Source organism: Octodon degus, unplaced genomic scaffold (genome assembly GCF_000260255.1).
Source record: "Octodon degus isolate 3935 unplaced genomic scaffold, OctDeg1.0 scaffold00009, whole genome shotgun sequence".
Classification (NCBI taxonomy): domain Eukaryota; kingdom Metazoa; phylum Chordata; class Mammalia; order Rodentia; family Octodontidae; genus Octodon; species Octodon degus.
In genome coordinates this window covers 7731225-7749458 of record NW_004524585.1, presented here as the reverse complement: position 1 = coordinate 7749458, position 18234 = coordinate 7731225, and the positions used below count along the sequence as shown (strand labels likewise).

The 18234-nt window shown below is 36.3% G+C and overlaps 1 protein-coding gene across 1 annotated transcript in view; it reads right to left on the bottom strand.

The window, feature by feature from the left end:
• Positions 1-18234, bottom strand: part of Ptprc (protein tyrosine phosphatase, receptor type C) — a 145088-nt gene that overhangs the window by 48816 nt on the left and 78038 nt on the right. Inside the window, exons 12-16 of the mRNA XM_023707392.1 lie at positions 16421-16585; positions 14676-14893; positions 12934-12994; positions 5910-6018; positions 5104-5138 (exon numbers count right to left, since the gene is read on the bottom strand). Of these exons, the coding sequence (XP_023563160.1) occupies positions 5104-5138; positions 5910-6018; positions 12934-12994; positions 14676-14893; positions 16421-16585 (588 nt within the window). The remainder of the gene's footprint in view (positions 1-5103; positions 5139-5909; positions 6019-12933; positions 12995-14675; positions 14894-16420; positions 16586-18234) is intronic.

Below are 18234 nucleotides of genomic sequence, written 5' to 3'. Positions count from 1 at the left end.
TGAATTTCCACTGGGTCTGTGGTAATTACACCCTTTTCATTCCTTATTGCTTGTATTTGAATTTTTTCTTTCCTGTTTTTGATGAGGTTAGATAGGGGCTTAACAATTTGATTTAATCTTTCAAAGAACCAGCTTTTTGTTTTTTTAATTGTTTGAATTGTTTTCTTCATCTCAATTGAATTAATTTCTGCTCTAATCTTTATGATTTCTTGCCATCTTTGGACTCTGGGTTTGGTTTGCTCTTTCTTTTCTGGTTGTTGAAGGTGCAGCATTAGGGTATTTGTTCCCGTTCTGTTTTCCTAATGTGTGAGTTCACAGCTATGAATTTCCCTCTAAGAACTGCTTTCATCGTAGCCCATAAATTCTGATAAGTTGTGCTTGAATTTTCACTGAATTGTAGTTATTGTTGAATTTTTTGTTAATTTCATCTGTGACCCATTGTTTGCTGAGTAGGGTGTCATTTAATTTCCATATATTTAAGGTTTTTTTCTGGGGTTTTTTCGTCATTTATTTCCAATTTCATTGCACTGTGGTCAGATAACGTGCATGGGATAATTTCTGTTTTCTTAAATGTACTTAAGCATGACCTATGGACCAGTACGTGGTCTATTTTAGAAAATGACCCATGTGCAGCTGAGCAAAATGTTTATTCAGCTGTGTTTGGGTAGATCACTCTGTATATGCCCACCAAGTCCATTCGTTTCAAGCTCTGGTTCAGTTCTGTTATTTCTTTGCTAAGTTTTTGTCTGGTTTACCTATTTTTGGGGAATAAGGGGATGTTAAAGTCTCCTGTTAAGATTGTTGTATTGGATATGAGATTTTTTCATGTCCATTAGATTTGCTTTATATAGTTGGTTGCTCCCGTGTTTGGTGCATACATATCTATGAGTGTTACCCCTTCCTCTTGAATTTTTCCCCTAACCAGTATATAGTGGCCTTCTTTATTTCACTTGATCATTGTTGGTTTGAAGCTGAGACTATCTGAGGATAGGATTGCTACCCCTGCTTTTTTCTGAGGTGCTGGGACATGTAGTATTGTGTTCCATCCTTTGACTTTCAACCTCTAAATGTCTTTATGAGTTAAATGTGTTTCTTGTATGCAGCATATTGTTGGCTTTTGTTTCCTAATCCACTGTGCCAGGCTATTTCTCTTAAGTGGTGAATTGAGTACATTTACATTAATGGTTATAATTGATATGTATTGACTTACAATTGACATGTTATTTACCTGTTGTCATTTACTCCTTTTTCTCCTGTGTTTAATTGCTTGCCCTATTTAGTTGGTTGCTTCTGATCTCATTCATGGAGTTCTGATCATTTTGGTCCCTCTCTAGAAAATTTTTCAGTAGCCTGTGTATGTTTGGCTTTGTCATCATGAAATTCTTTAGCTGTTCTTTGTCATGAAAGTATTTCACTTCTCCATCAATCTTGAAAGAGAGCTTTGCAGGGTATAGTAGTTTGGGCTGCAATTTGTTTTCATAGAGAACTTGAAGTACTCTGCTCCATGCTCTTCTTGCCTGCATGGTTTTTGAAGAGAAGTCGGCCGTAATTCTGATGGGTTTTCCTTTGAATGTGATCTGCTTCTTTTCTCTAGCAGCTTTCAGTATATTGTTCTTGTGCTGAATTTCTGGGATTTTGACTATTATATGTCTCAGTGTGTTTTTCATTGGGTTGAGGTTACTTGGCATTCCGTATGCTTCAGTTACCTGAATGTCAGATTGTTTCCTCATATTTGGGAAGTTTTCTGCTATTACTTCTGCCCATATTTTTTAATGTTATTTGCATTGACTCTTTCTCATTGATACCTATTAGTCTCACATTGGTCATCTTTGCATCATCTTGCAGGTGATGGATTATTCTTTCCTGCATCCTTGTTGTTTTTAAGAGATCCTTTCTTACCTTTTCACTAGCTGCGCCAGCATCTTCAAGATCTGAAACTCCATCTTCACTTTCACTTCAATAGTTTTGCAAGATTAAGATTTTAATTTCCTCTATCTCTGACTCTGCTTCATGAGATCTATTTCTTTTCTGTATTGCTCATTCAAGGAATCCATCATTTTTCTAATCTCTATTTTTTTTTATCAATGTCTTCTTTAGAAGCAGTTATAAGTTCTTTTGCTGCAGTATTTTTTTCAGATTGGGTTTCCTCCCTATGTTTCTATAGTTGATGCTTTGCTTCAGATGTTATGAATTCTGAGAATTCTTTTTTTTATTTCAGAAAAGAATTCCGCTCTGAGTTCCGCTATAACTTTCCGCTGTTGCTTATTTACTATCAACGCTATTAATTCATACATTTGAGCTAAGCTCGTAGGAAAGAATTGCACTCTGAGTTCCTCTATGGTTTTCTGCTGTTGCTTATTTACTATCGACACTATTAATTCATACATTTGAGCTGAGCTAGTGTCCTCTGCTCTTGTTCTGGGTGGGCATTGGGTTTCCTCCATATGTTTCTGTATTTGATTCTTTACTGCAGATGTTCTTAATTCAGGGATTTCTTTTATCACTTCCAATCTGAGTTCCTCCTTACCTTTCTTCAGCTGTTTATTTCAGAAACTGTTGATTTATTGCTTTCAGGTGTGTGATTCCCAATTTGTTCTGTGTTAGTGTCCTCTGCACTTATTATGGGTGGGCTTTGGTTCTGAGATTACATTTTGCTTCTTCTCGTCATTTTGTGTAGCACAGTCTTCTGACCTTTGTTGTAGATCTTTGGTACAGTTATAACCTTAGCACCTACTGAAGTTCAGGTGCAGACCTATAAATTTGGATTTATCCAGTTGTGCTTGCCTTGGGTCTGGCTGCTGTGCTCAGTTCCTTCCTGCTGCTGCCCTTGGGGGTGAACCTGTTGTGGCCCTCTGGCAAGATGTTCTGCTCCTGGACTAGCTGGGTGGTTCTGTCCCCTACACTCTCTGCAGGGATTGCAGCTGCAGGGTTTCACCCTAGGCCTGTATGCCAGGCCTGAGCTGAGTCTGGATAGGACAAGGTGGAGTAATGGGAAGAGGCAGCTCTCCCACACACTGGGCCTGGGCCAGGACTGGATCTGTTGATTCCCGGAAAGGGGCAGAAATTCCTACTCTGGGGGAGGGGTGGGGGGGGTACTACGGAGTGATGGGGGGCATCCCTAAAGGGTGGAAGAGGGTTTCACCCACGCTCCGCCTAGGCTGGGAATAGTAGGTCCTGCCGGCACAGGGTAGCCGGAAGCTCTCCTACACACTCACCAGGCCTGGGCTAGGACTGGGTCTCCTCCCACACTTTCTGCCTGGGAAATCTCCTATGGAAAGCATTCATCTACAACCCAGGGACTTCTAAGTATTTTATTCATTTTTCTTTTGGTCTTTCTGCTGTTACTTTTCTACAATGCTCTTCCTTATTTTCTATGCCTAGAGAAAAGATCCAAGACTAAATAATGCTACTGTGGGACAAACGTTTTTTTTTCATTTAATTCCACAGAGTTTATAGCAACTAACATTGTTTGTTTTATAATTGTCACTCCCATTTTATCTTACATTGAAATATTACTATTGTAAGGATTAAGTAAGCTCAATTTGGTCATCTTTTTAAACCAAACCATAATGTCAGTTGTATTCATTTGTTGTGCCTCCAGAGTTCAAACTATGTTTGTCAAATAACTTACTTTCTAGTAAAAATACATATTAACCATCGAATACTAGAGTGTATATGCAACTGGAAGACAATGGTACTAAGAGAATTTTTAAAATGCACTGTCATATATGTAAAATGTAAGTTTCTCCTTTCATTCCCTGTTCTGGTCATAGTGCTTCTTTCAGTGCTTGTGTTAATATTCCCCATTTATGAAGAAAAGAAATTTGTATGTGAGAGTGGCACATTTATCTGATTGTCCATGGAAACTTTCTATGATCGAAATAACCAAACTAAGTGTTGTGCCTTCTTTTTGCTTCAGATTCTCACTATTTATTCATTCTGAAATGAGGACACACAGCAGGATTTTTGTGGGTTTTGTGGGTAAATTCCAGTATACTCTAATGTACAATCAGTGTCGATTTTGAGAGAAAATGCTTTGACCCTGTCCAACCAGCCTGGACCTACTGAAGTGGATTCTCCTTTGCTCAGGTACTTGTTATCCTTTGCTTCTCATTCTTCCTTCAGCCTAGCAAGACTAATTCTGAGGCCATGTTATCTTGTTAACTTATTTCTGCATTCATAGAAGTTGAATTCCACATACACTCCTAGTACTGGCGATAGACCAGTACTAATGTGTGAGGAAAAACCTCCCGGCCTTCTCAAAGCATGCATTCCAATTATAAGTGGACAATCAAGAAACAAGTGAAACACCGTGTCAGAGAGTGATATGTTCTTCAAAGGAAAAGAGAGTCAAAGGAGGACATCAGCGCTTCTATACATAAAAGGGTATCGGCTATCACAGAAGAAGTGCTTTCAAACAGAAGCCAATGCAAGGTAGAAGAGTTCTGAACTCAGCTTGTCTTGTGTAACAGAAGTCAAATAAGTTTCAATATTATAAAGATAGATGGAAATTATTTAACTCAATCTCTTTTATAAGACCAGGAATTTGTTTTGCTCTCTTAACTCACACTGATGTTCTTTGTCTTGTCCATAAACATGTCTACAGGGGGAACTCCCAACAGCCCCCATTAGCAAGAGCCTGAGGGCGGTCAGCACTTCCTCATCCCCATGACTGCTTGCAGTCCACTCTTCACCTTTCTATCATTTGGTCTAGCATCCCCTACAGCCTTAGAAGACCTAATTTATATCTTCCTCAATGTCAGTGCTCTTTTTCTGTGTAAAGCCAGCCACATCCAACTACTATGACTTTATAAATTACTGCCTAATTTGTCAGTCTGTCTGTCTTCTTCTATTAGTTTCTAATTCCTTTAAGAGCATGGTCTACTGTGGTCACTGTGGTTTCTTGGTTTGTTGAGCAATTTGGAACATAAGAAGAACTTCATAGATGCTTGCTTTTTGGAGAAATGGATTTAAGTTCCATCATTGTATCAGGAGAGGAGAAAATCCAGGTCAACTTTAAATGCCCAATTCTTTTAAACAAATAAGTAAGCTCAAATGCAGGAGAGTGAATATTTATCAGTAAAAAAAAATATGTATACTTACCTCTTTCAACAAGTTCCTGTTGTTCATCTGAGTTTCTGTGGAAAATAAGAAGTATAAATTTCTACATTCTTAAGAAACACTGAGTTCAATTGTCACTCCATTTAACTGCATTAATTTTATTCAGTGTATTGTAGGAAGCAATAATGGAGACAAAGTGGATAGACAGGGAAGAGAGAGAAGGAGAAGAGAGGAAACAGACAGGAAAAGACAGGAAGGGAGGGAAGAAAGAAGAGTGGAAAGATGGAGAGGTGAGAGGATGACTAGGGGTAAAGAAGAGAAGGGAGAGGGAAGAAAGCCCACTGGGGGGTGACTTAGCTGATCTCACATAAGTAACTAGACTATCTAAATCTTCCTTTTTCATAAAATAAGGCTCTTCCTGGGCAAAGAAATAAATGCTCCTCTCCATTCCTCCTTTCTTCTTCTTGCCATTCCTAGAAAACCCTGACCCACTTTGTACTAACAGAGCAGCTACATTGTTTTTATCCCTCTTTAGTAAAACAAGTATTAAAGCTAGAAAATACAAATACTTAACATAAACCAAAAACATCATTAAAAAAGCCTTCACTGCAAGGTCAGTTCTCAGCTTGACCTCATGCCTGCCTCTTTTCTTGCACTGTTTTGGCTTTTTTTAAGAACCAGAGATTGAACTCAGGCCTTGCACTTGTCAGGTAAGTGCTTAATCTACTGAGCTATCTCCCTGGCCCCTCTTTTCTTGCAGTGAAGCAGTTAGTTCCCTCCCAGGTGGATGGATGTGAGCCAGAGCCTTATTGCCACCATTTTGTGTCAATACATACATCTACTCTTACCTAGATTGATTCTTGTGCAGATCATATATTTTGTAGAGAACCACAATTAGAGCTATTGATGTCACAACAATCAAAAATGCCAGGAATCCAATCAGTGCTTTGGAATTATCTAGAAATTCAAAAATGTGAGGAAAGTTTATTGCATCATATATTTTGCCACATTAAATAATCACTTTTAAAGAAATTACATGTTAATATTTTAATTTCCTATGAATTTTTCCAAAATAACAAAATTCAGGATAAGATTAAACACCACAAATTTCTAATTTTGTATTTTGACTATGCTATTCAGAACATGTACAATCATTTATATTTGAAGAGAATAATTACAAAATAAAAGACCAGGTTCCTTCTCTCCATTAAATAATACTATCATTTAGATGTAATTCTTTCTGTCACCTCATTTAAAAGGGATTAAGTAAGTAATCCAGCCATTATGATTTTCTGAAAGAATCGCATACTGTTTAACTTTGCATGCAGAACTAAGTTGCATCCTAGGGGGATTAGAAAGGCTTCTGACCCACAAAGATAAACCTTCTTGCAAGCTCCCTGAGGTATGAAATCAATTAACCAAGAGACAAAAAAATATGTCAGTTGACAGTAAAGAACTGCCCTGAGTTAAATTTTCTCTAAGGCTTAATGTGAAGTCACATCTTTTCCTGTGGTAAAGGCTGAGAAAAAGACAGTGCACTAGAAATGTCTTTGCCGTGAATTAGTGTTTTATAATTGGCACTCTATACAGTGAAGTGCAGCCGAATAGAGCAGTTCAAGAGCCTCAGCTCCTGAGCCCTGGGCTCCAGGTCTAGCTCCACAACATTTTAGTTGAGAACTTGCTCAGAATCTTTATTTTGTATTTCTGTTCTTTAATTCCTACAATGAGGCTAAGTAGATTGACTCACAGAAATCAGTAGGATGCTTGGAACATAGTAATTATCATTCACTAATCCAAACAGTATTTAAATTTTATTCATTTACTTTAATCAGTACATGTTTGAAGTACATAATGTTTACATTCCCTCTGAAGTTGGTGCATGTATGAAACACATTTAATCCCCTTCCCATTTGAGAAGCGTCTATCTCCCCCTACTTCTTATTATTTATTTTGCTTTTTATCTATAGTTTGGGTTTCTCATAGAAAAGAAACTGCAACATTTAAGCTTGTGTGCCTTATTTATTTCATTTAAATTTATGGCCTCAACAGTGTGCCCATTCTCCCATTAATAACTCAGATTTGTCTTTCTTTCTGACAGAGTAGTACTCTGCTGTTTGTAAATGTCATATTTTCTTTTTCCATTCATCTCTTAATGATTGCTTCCAAGATTTAGCTATTATGAATTGCGCTGCTGTAAGCACAGATATTCCTATACCACAATAGTATACTGTCTTTAACTCTTTTGTGAAGATATCTGGAGAGGGGAAAGCTGGGTCAAATGGAATGCCTAGTTTTAGTCTTTGGAGAGCCCATACTGATTTCCACAATGGTAGTACCAGTTTACATTCCTACTAACAATAAGGAAGGGTTCTTTTTTCCCTGCAGCCTCACCATATTTTTGAGTTTTATTGTCTCGGTCACTTTGTTCTCACTGTAACAAAATATCCGATCCCCAAAATTAAGGGAGCAAAGGTTTATTTAGCACACAGTTTGTGGAGGGTTCAGGCCATACTCAGCTGGCTCCAGGGCAGAGTGGCACCTGGCAAAGGGCAGCAGTTCATGGCAGAGGACAATGGTGAAAGCAGGAAGTGAAAAGAAAGCAGTGGTAGCAATCCTTGCTTTCTGTCCTCTATATTATATGCAGGCTACCCACCTGAGGGTGGGTCTAGAGCTCACATCCATAATCTCAACATTGGACCATGAGTCAGCCATAAACTCTAGAAGTCCATCCCATGACTGAGTAAGGCTTTGGGGACACAAACCATAATAGTAGATTTCGCATTTTAAATTTGATCTTTATTCCATTTTGACTTGAGTTAGTGCATTAAAAACATTATACCACAGTGATACATGTGCACTGTGTTTACAGCAACACAGTTTGTAATAGATAAATCTTGGAAACAACCAAAACATTCATTAGCCAACCAAGGGATGAAGAAAAAAATGTGAAGAAAATAATTTTGAAGAAAGTTTTGAAGAAAAAATGAAGAAAGAAATTTTATATAATGGAGACTACTCAGTCATAAAGAAGAATGAACTTGATAGTTTTATAGGTAAGTGAGTGCAACTGGAGACCATACTTATAAGTGAAAAAAAATCATATGCACATGTGTAAACACCATATTGTGCGCAAAGCTAAAAGCATATATCAGATCCAAAATGTACAGTATATACTGTGAAATGGGAAGAAATTTTTGAAAAGAAAGAGAAACTGGAGTGGGAGAAAGGAGAAAAGAAGGAATGGAAAAAATATATATATATATATATTAGTCGAGATAGTTATACTACTAATTTCTCTTATTTCATTGAAAATAAAGGTTTGTGTTAATATTGTTCAATTTTGCATACCTATATACCCTACTCTGAGTAACTACTTTGCAAATAACAATATGCAGTGTATTAAAGACTGTTACTTTATCATCTTGTTTTGAAAGTTTGCTTTATTTTTTTTTCTTTAACATAAAAAACATATTAAGCACCAATTGCAGGAATAAGTATGGCTTGGAGCACTGATGTCTGGTCATTGTTGTAATTTCTTGTCAAGTCCTTGCAGGGTATTCTATTGTACCAGTAATACATTTTCTTTTTACTAATAACCTTGCAGGAGTGCAGTCTACTTACATGGTTTCAGTCCTCTACCCATCCATACCTCTAGAATAAGCACTGCATTACAGAAGATAAAATCACTTCTACTTCACAGATGAAGAAACTAAGAGTTAGACAACTTAATCACTGTATCCTGTGTTATAAGTCAAAGAAGAAGCTGCCACAATTCAAATTCAGGTTTTACTGTTTTCACCTGAAATTAATTTTCTATTTTTATGTTCAAGTTGTAGCAGATTTGATTATAAGATACAGTGCATCCAGCAACCCTTGCTTGCCTGCATCATTGCCATCTCTCAGTTTATACAACTGTTTCATAATTGAGAACTCTAATGGCCACGTAGAAAAGCAGGCTTCCCCTATGTCCCACTTTTTTTTTTTTTTAATTTTGTGCAGGGTCTCACTACACAGCTCGGACTCCTAGTGATCCTCCTGTTTTTAGCCTCCCTAGCACTGGGATTACAGGAATGAGCCACTCTGCCTGGTCTTGAATGCCAGTTCAGTGCTCCCGGGTGTGTGGCTGGTGCAGCATGTGGTGCCGGGGATCGAACCCAGTTCCTGCACTTGCCTAAGCAGGTGCTTGGTCTGCTGAGCTATCTCACCAGCCCTCCTATATCCCACTTTGATTACTTTTTCCTAACTATGAGGAAAACCCTATGTCATCCCATTCCTTTGTTTACCACTCTAGTGCCTAGTTCTCCCAGTGAAAATATGAATTTTCTGAGAACTGACACTTGCTTGACATTCCCTACTGTCTCCCTTTCTACTCCCTATACACCTATCATCTCCTGACCTACAGTACCATCTGTGTACTTAATATGCCTCTGTATTTTTATCTCTCTTTCCTCTCTAGAAAAGTAAGTTCCATGGGGACAGATTGACTTCATTCTCTTTGGGTTTCTGGATCACCTGGTAGTTTTAGTTTTAATTTTTTAACAACCTTAGTACTAGTTCCCATAATGACTGTGTTACTTTACATTTCCATCAGCTGCATTCTAGAGCTCCTTTGCCTCCATGTTTTCCCTGGAGCCAGTTATCTTAATAACAGTAATTGTTACTGGGATGGTGTGATGCTTCACTGAGATTTGACTTGCATTTTCCTGATGACTATTGATCTGTTGGCCATTTTTGTATAACTTCCTTTTAGAAATATCTACACAGATCTAGTTTCCATTTTTGATCACATTATACTTTATTATATCTTGCTGTTAGAAAAAGATTTTGTGATTTTGCAGTTCCCTATGTATGATATTCAATTATAAATCCTTTGTAAAATGTGTAGTTTGTAAAAGCTTTCTCCCCTTCTGTAGGCTGTCCCTTCACTTCTTGTTTCCCTCACTGTGCAGATTGTGGGATACAGCCCTATTTTTGCCTTTAGATTTTTGTCCAAAAGAATTCCTTTCTCACTGCAGTGTCTGAAGTATTTCCCTTGTCTTATTCTAGTGATCTCATAATTTGAGGACTTACATTTAATTATTTCATCTCTTTTGGGATGATTTTTTGTATTGATGGGAGAGAGAAAGTCTAATTTTCTTCTTCTTCTTAGTGGGGACAACTTATTCATCACCTTTTGTTGAGAAGACTCTTCTTTCTTTAATGTTTTTACCAACTTCATCAAACAGCAGTGGTGTACAGATGCATGTGTTTACCATTAAGCTATCTGTTATTGGTTGAGGTACTTACATTTATTCCAATATTATGCTCTTTTGACTGTTTTAGTTTGTCGTGTAGTCTGAAGTTAGGTAAAGTAATGCCTCCAATTTGTCCTTTTTGCTAAGGATATCTTTAGTTATCTACGAGTTTATCACAGATCTGGGAGTTTTGTGATCCCATGTAAATGTTGATTCTTTTTATAGTTCTAGGAAGAATTTATTTGGTATTTTCATAAGGGTTGCAGTAAATCTGTTGATTGCTTTTGATACTGTGGACATTTTAATAATCTTCATTGTTCCAATCTATGAACATGGCATGTCTTTTTTGCATTTCTTGTAATTTCTACATTATTCTCTAATAAGTCTCATGCTAGATATTCTATACTTTTTTGTCATATGTATTTCTAGTTTTTTGAGTTCATTTTTTAGATTATTTTCCTTTTGTGAGATAAGCTTTGTTGTGCTGCCCAGGTTGATCCCATATGCATAATCCTCCTGCCTGAGCCTCCCAGTTAGCTAGGATTACAAATACAGGTCTTCGCATCTGGCTTGAGGTTCTTTTACAAAGAATTATATTTTTGATTTTTACTTCAGAAAATTTTCAATTGATGTATAGCAGTGCTACTGATTTTTGTGCATTTATTTCCCATTCTATTTGGAGGGTCTGGTGGATGATAATCATGGTTTGTGTCTAGATATTCCCCAAAGGCCTCATGCAGTGATGGGATGGGATTCTAGAGTTTATGTCTGACTCATCGTCCAGTGCTGGGAATATGAGAGTGAGTGCCAGACCATCCCTAGAGTGGGTAACCTGCATACATCACGAGGGCAGAAAAGAAAGGTTCACTTGCTGCTGCTCCTCCCTTTTTGCTCTTGATGATTTTGCTGTTTTCTGTTGCCAGCTGAGTAGGGACTAAAACCCCACAAAATGAGCTAAATAAAACTTTCCTAACAGAATTTTGGTCATTGCATATTTTGTCTCAGAAACAAGAGAAAAGTAACTAACACATCTACTGGAGGAGAAAAGAAAATCTTGAAGACATAGGTGTAGGTAGATACTTCATGAACAAAACTCAGACTATACAGAAAACAGTACAAAGAATAAACAAATGAGATATCACCTTATTAAGAAGTTGTAGTAGATCAACAGAAATCACCGACAAAGTGAAAAGGCAACCCACAAAATGGGGAAAAAATATAAGTCGCTCAGACAAAGGATTTATATGTAAAACAGGTAAAGAATTTTTTAAAAATCAGATCCTCTCAAATTCAAAGATCAAATCCAAAAATGGTCATCTGAGATAAATATTAATTTCTCAGATGAACAACTACAAATGACAAAAAAATATGAGAAAAATGTTCAACATCATTAGTCATTGGAGAGATGCAATTAAAAGAAGACTGAGATTCTCCCTCACCCCAGAAAGAATGGCTATCATCAAGAAGTGAACCAATAACAATGCTGGAGGGGCTGTAGGAAAAAGGAAATCCTTCTCTACAGTTGGTGGGAGTATAGACCAGTGAAAACATCATGGAAATCAGTATGGAGATTCCTCAAAGAAGTAGGATTAGAGTTCTCATTCAATACAAAACTGTTAAGTAATCAGTATGGGACTTTGCTTTGATAAACATATCAATAAAGTAGCCAAACCTTCAAACATATTCTCTAGTCTAGTCCCATGTATTTTTCCTCCATTAACATTAAGGAACTGAGAACTACATGCCTTCATAATGGCAGAAAGAAGAGTAATTACAGGTAGAACAATTTCAAAAAGTTTTAAAGAATATAAAATAAAGGAGCAGAAGCTATAACCTAAATATCATGCTAAAAATACTTACGTTAATTACTCAGAATACTTCAGTCTCAAGTTGGGGGGCAAAATATACAGTGGAGGTAAATCACAAGACAGAAAATGAAACAGTCAAAAGTCTGCGTTGACAGAACAATGTGTACAATATTCTACTCTTTAGAAAGAGTAATGTGCACAACACATACACACAACACAGAGAAGAAACCATAAGAAAAAGAGAAAGAGTTAAAAGTAGTTATTTGGTAAACTACATAAAGGATGGGGAATGTGACCTACATATGTTGTTTTCACTATTATATTACTTAAGGAATTTTTTCATGCATACCATTATTTTAACTAAGATATTTAAAACCTAATAATACACATTTAAATAGCCATATTGTCACTAAATAATATTATCTTCTATAAGGTAAATCAAGATAAAATTATACCTAAGTCCCACTGCAGGGACAGAATACATACAAGACAGACAAAGATAAAAAGATAACAACCTCTAACAAGAAATAACAAGACAAAGCCATAGTTTTTAAAAATTACCATGAACATCATTATAACTTAATCATCTGTGTAGATAAATCCCCTTATCAAATATCTTATAAAAACTCCTTTAGTAATGGTTTTCCAGTTTGCATTTAAAATATTGCTTTTGGATATGATGTTCATCTATATTTACCCTGCCACCTTAAAGTACTCTATTTATGGAATCTAAAATTTAAACATCTAATGAATGTATAGATATAATATAGGTTTATAGTAGTTAATATATAAGTTATATAGATATAATAAATAATCCAGTGGTGACTTACAAGATGTTGTGTGATATTTTACTTCTGGTATTCCCTTATATTCACCATTGAAGGAATATAGCTAAATTTTAGTAAAGAAAAGAAAAAAATTAACTTATCTTATATATCATAATATAAAACATATTATTTCTCATGCAATTTTTTTGTTTTCATTAAAAATATACAGATTTGCCAAGCGTGGATGCTCACATCTGCAAACCCAGCATTCAAGAGGCTGAGGCAGGAGGATCGCCAAGAGTTCAAGGTCAGCCTGGGCTACACAGCCAGCCCCTTCCTCAACAAAGCAAAAGTATACATATTTGAAGTTAAAACTTTGAAGTTATGTGAATATATTGTTATCAAACATTTTTGAAAAAGTAGTCCAAAAGAGATTCAAAAGAAATGAGCTATTTTAGCAACGATAATAATTACAATAAGCAAGAATAAATTAAGATAATTGAAAAAGTAAATTCTAATACATAGTTACTCTTAATTTAAAATTCAATTTCTCTACTAAAATATTAGTGTTTTCATTTTTTATTTTAAATAGGAAATTCAATCACATGCTAGTTACAACCATTGTACATAAAATGCACTTTTTTAAATAAGAAATTGACATGGAGTACAATTTACAGTGTAGACATAACTAGCATAGCCACCTATCTCATAATATTCAATACAGTGAAAAAAAAAAGTTTAGATAAACCAAAAAATTGAAAGGAATAAAGAAACAATGATCATCTTAGCACAAAATGAATTTATATAAAAATAGATTTGAATATCATTTAAAAAGATTAATTACAAATATAAGAAACCTTACAAACATCTAAGCTTCACCCTATAGGATAATAAAGTGACATTCCTAATATTGACAGACCAGTCAGAAATATGAATCATATATTATTATAAAGAAATAATTGAAAGGTTATGTTATTTACTGATAAGTGGGTTTGCTGAACATTGTTTATATTAAAAGTCTATGCAGTTAGTACAAAATGATAAAACTATACCAGAATATTACACAGCTATTAAAAATTTCAAAGTTGGAGTCGGGGAGATAACTCAGTAGAATAAGTGCTTGCCTGGTAAGCACAGGGCCTAAATTCAATCCCCAGTTCCCCTCACTCTTCCCCTCCCCCGAAAAAAAAAATTAAGTGTTAAACTATTTAATGTGGAAAAGATGCATGATATAATGATATATGAAAGACAGTTTACCAGATTATGAATATACAATGTTGATAATATATGCAACATATAGAATGCGTACGAATACACTATACATTCTGAAAGTATGTTCATAAAATACAATCAGATGCAATAAACAATGAGATTATGGGTAGCTTCTACTTCTTGATGTTCACTGATACTATCATTTATTTCTAGCATTTTCTAAACTCAAGGTGCATTCAAAAGCTTTCCACCTGAAAACTTTCATCAAGAAAGATAAAAAAGGAATAAAGGAAAAATATGACACAGTAGCCGTCTATTGTACAATGTTTTGTTTTTTGATACAGACAAAAATGACCCTGCAAGTGAAATATTTTAATGTTGCAAAATATTCTTAGAATACATTTGCTTTAAACCTCTGTTGTCGATTCAAGGGATAAATAGTTTGGAGGATTTTTTTAATTGGAAACTTCTTGAAGTTGATGCCATTGGACATCAGAGCCCTCACAGGAGCACTGTTCTTTACAGCATGTGAGTACTAGACATTTATCTTATAATGTTAATTGAAACCATGATGATCATAGAAACTGACTTACCCAAAACTCATAGTCTGTTGAATATCCAAGGTGGCTTACTTTAAATGTGCAGGTTTTCTGGGACTCATTGAAAACTTTTGCAGACCGATCATGTTTAGGATTGACTTCCAAGTTATAACTCAAACTAGGGCCATTTGTCTTCTCAGGATGGCTACAACTGACTTCCACGCTATTATCTGATGTCGGGATTAGTTTCACCATTCTTACTGAGCTTGGAACTATTAAAATAAAGAAAGATTGATTATTTTAATTATTCTCCAGTGTATATTTAAGTTACTGGACAATATGCACACAATATAAGGTATTTAAGAGTTACTTTGCAAGTACACAGCACATAAGTGAAAAAACAAACAAAAAAACCTACAACAAAGTATTTAAAAATAAACAGGGCCACTAATATAGTTCAGCAGATTAAAGTGCCTGCTTAGGCAGACACAGGGACTGGGGTTTGGCCTCCTGCGTGTTGTGCTAGTCCCGTCCACAGGGCATGCTAAAATGGTGACTAAGATTGGGCATGGTGGCCTGTGCCTGTAATCCCAGCTCTTGGAATGTTGAAAACAGGAGGATCACTATGAATCCAATCTGTGTCGTGAGACCCTATAGTCCCTGTACTAAATTAATTAATTAATTAATTAATAACCTATTTATTCAGTTAGTATGAATATATGGGTGGTACTTTAACTTGTGAGATTTCATGCAATCCCTGAAGGAGACTGTGCAAAATGAGAAAGTAGAGAAACAATGGAGGGAGAGAAAATGGAAACCCTGTAAGGCCTCCCATGTAAGCCCAACTCCTTTTTCCTGGAGGACTGAATTTATTCCGGTAAAACCAGTAAACTCATTCAAAAACAAGCAAGAAACTTTCTTTGCTTTCTGTGAAAGCACTGAAACTCAGGAAGACAACAGAAGCACTGAGCTCCAGACCTTGGACTATTTAGTGAATAGCCTAAATGACCTGGTGATTTTTACCCTAGCCAGGATTAACAGGTACTCGTTGGGATCTCTAGAGCTGTAGATGCAGCTGCACTCAGAGCCATTCCTTCTTCCCTGTCCTGAGGGGAAGCGCACCCTCAGAAGCAGATCTAGGTTGAGGCCTGGAAAACTATAGACGTCAACCAATGGCGAAAGCCAAATGCCACAGCAACCTCCAATGGAAAATGTGACATGAAATAAAAATAACAGTTAGTTCAGTGTAATTGAAGGAAGAAAATGCCAACAAAATACTGTGTGTTATGAAGTGTTTTATCAGGGGAATACAGGCTAATTTCACTTCTGTAATATAGTGATTGTTAGATGACCTACTGTCAATGTTTTAGTAAAGTCAACAATAGGAATTTTTTTGTTTTTGCTTTTTTCCATGATTTTATTGAGAAACAAATAGCAATGAGACAGTCTCAAACCAAATTAGTAGGACAGTTTCAATAATTAACATGTTGCATACATTCTTAATAGGATTTTTTTAAGTCTAAATTAGGTCCTTAAATGCCTGAAATCTCACACACAGCACTAAAGTGTCCTCAGCCTTTGTTCCTACAATTGTACAACTACATCTGAAGCCTACAGAGAGCACAAGTATCAGTTTTTAAAATTTTTGTTCAAATGTATTATAAACCGTAGATCCTAGCATATGTCCCAGATTAAGATATTTCCCAAATGAAGCACAAAGGTCAATGAACAGTGAGCTGAAACATCCTTTACTTCTCCCTCACCAAACAGGAAAAGAAGCGGAAAAGCATAGAACTTACCTCCAGGTTTTGTTTCAAATTTACAAGGCACAGCACTCCCGTTGCGTTGCACTTTTCCTTTGACATAGGCAAATAATGATCCAGTATAGTTTGTATAATATTCCAAAGGACCTAAAGTTTTATTTGGCTCAATGTTTTTTAGAACCTGGATCTCAACTTCTTTTCCTGTGAAAAAATAGAAAAATTTAGTCACTAAAGGTCAGGATCACGACATATTTAATTTGCTTTTCATTCTAAGCTGATTAAAAACTGAAGAATGACTAAAAAGGTAAGGATCTGGGGCTGAGAATGTAGCTCAGTGGCACAAGCACCTTCCTGACAAACACAGGTCCTGAGTTAGAATATTATACAATACTAATTTCAAAAATTAATTCTTAGAGGTCATGAAACCAAGAGAAAACTTCGTCCTGTGCAGCCCAGTGACAAATAAGAGAAGAGGAATTGGTGAAGGTGAAAAGAAATGAAAGTACTGAGATTAGAGGCACATCTGACAAGGAAAGCTGACCAGAGAGGCATATAAGAGGCTAAGCCTTGTTTAAGGGTATGTTAACAGGCACTAGTTGTTGAGATTTTTGAGTAGACAAATGACATGAGAAAAAGTGGGTTAAAACAAGGTTAGCAAGGAGTCACATCCCTGATCTATATTTATTTGGTAACATTTGTAACCCAAATGATACAAACAATGAAAATTATTCACTCCATATGCCAAGCACTGCTTCTGGAACTCATTCATTTTACTTTTGCAATGGTCCTGTAAATTGGCACCCTTGTTATCATTTCTATTTTATAGATGATACCAAGTAATGCGTGCAGAACCTCACAGGAAAGCCAGCGTGAATCCTGAAGGGAACCCAAGCCTGATATTTCCAAGTCTGTCCTTCAGTCTTCACTGTTTCACAGATAGCCTGGGGTAGGAAGGTGACAAGTGCCTACAGTAGGGCGGAGCTTCACTTCTCTTGAGCACCTCCCTTTTCTGCTGCACTGGGATAAGCATGGGACTTGTAGAAGCAATGAAGGAAAAGATCTAACTCACGCTTACTTCTTGTCTAGTTACATACTTATAGAGCATATAGTAATACCGCATATCACCATGGGAGTATGAATAGTAGGATAAGATAGCTGGTTCAGCCTGATTAATAGAGCCTATTTCTCAGAAATCCCCAAAGCTGGGGTTAATTGATATACATCTGGTGGCTGTCTTTCTTTGTCCCTTGTGAGACTTCTCTGAAGACAAAAAAGATGTGACCTCAAGACAAAGACAAATGGGGACCTCTTATGTGATGGTTGGAACCTCCTTATATGTGGCCTGGTTTTTAGGACAACACACTGCTTATTGCGATGAAGTCCAAATGTCAAGGTACTATTTTTAAGAGCAACCTGGCTTCTGTTTAGTGACCTAATTATGGGTGTTGGATTATATATAATCTCACAATCACTCCATGCCAAAATAAATTTCATTGAGACATTTTTATAAAGCTTTTATCTTAACCAGTCTGACAGAATTCAAGCTGTTGGTTTTATTTTTGAACACAGCATTGTTCAAAGACCTTGTCATTGGAAATTTTTTTTAAAAATCAGATTGCATCGAAGTTTTCAGGGCTTAGAAAGATAAGTTGGAGTGTTTATTAGATTGAAATTCCACATGGTGGTTAAGACTTGCTGGCAAAGGGGCAGCATGCACACTGTGCCCCCACCACGGACTCTGGCACACGAGCAGCTGTGTAGTAGACAAAGTGCAGAAACCGAGGAAAGCATCCAGGAAAAGCGAAAAAGGATTAAAGAAGAGAACACTAGCTCCACTTTTTTCCTGTCTC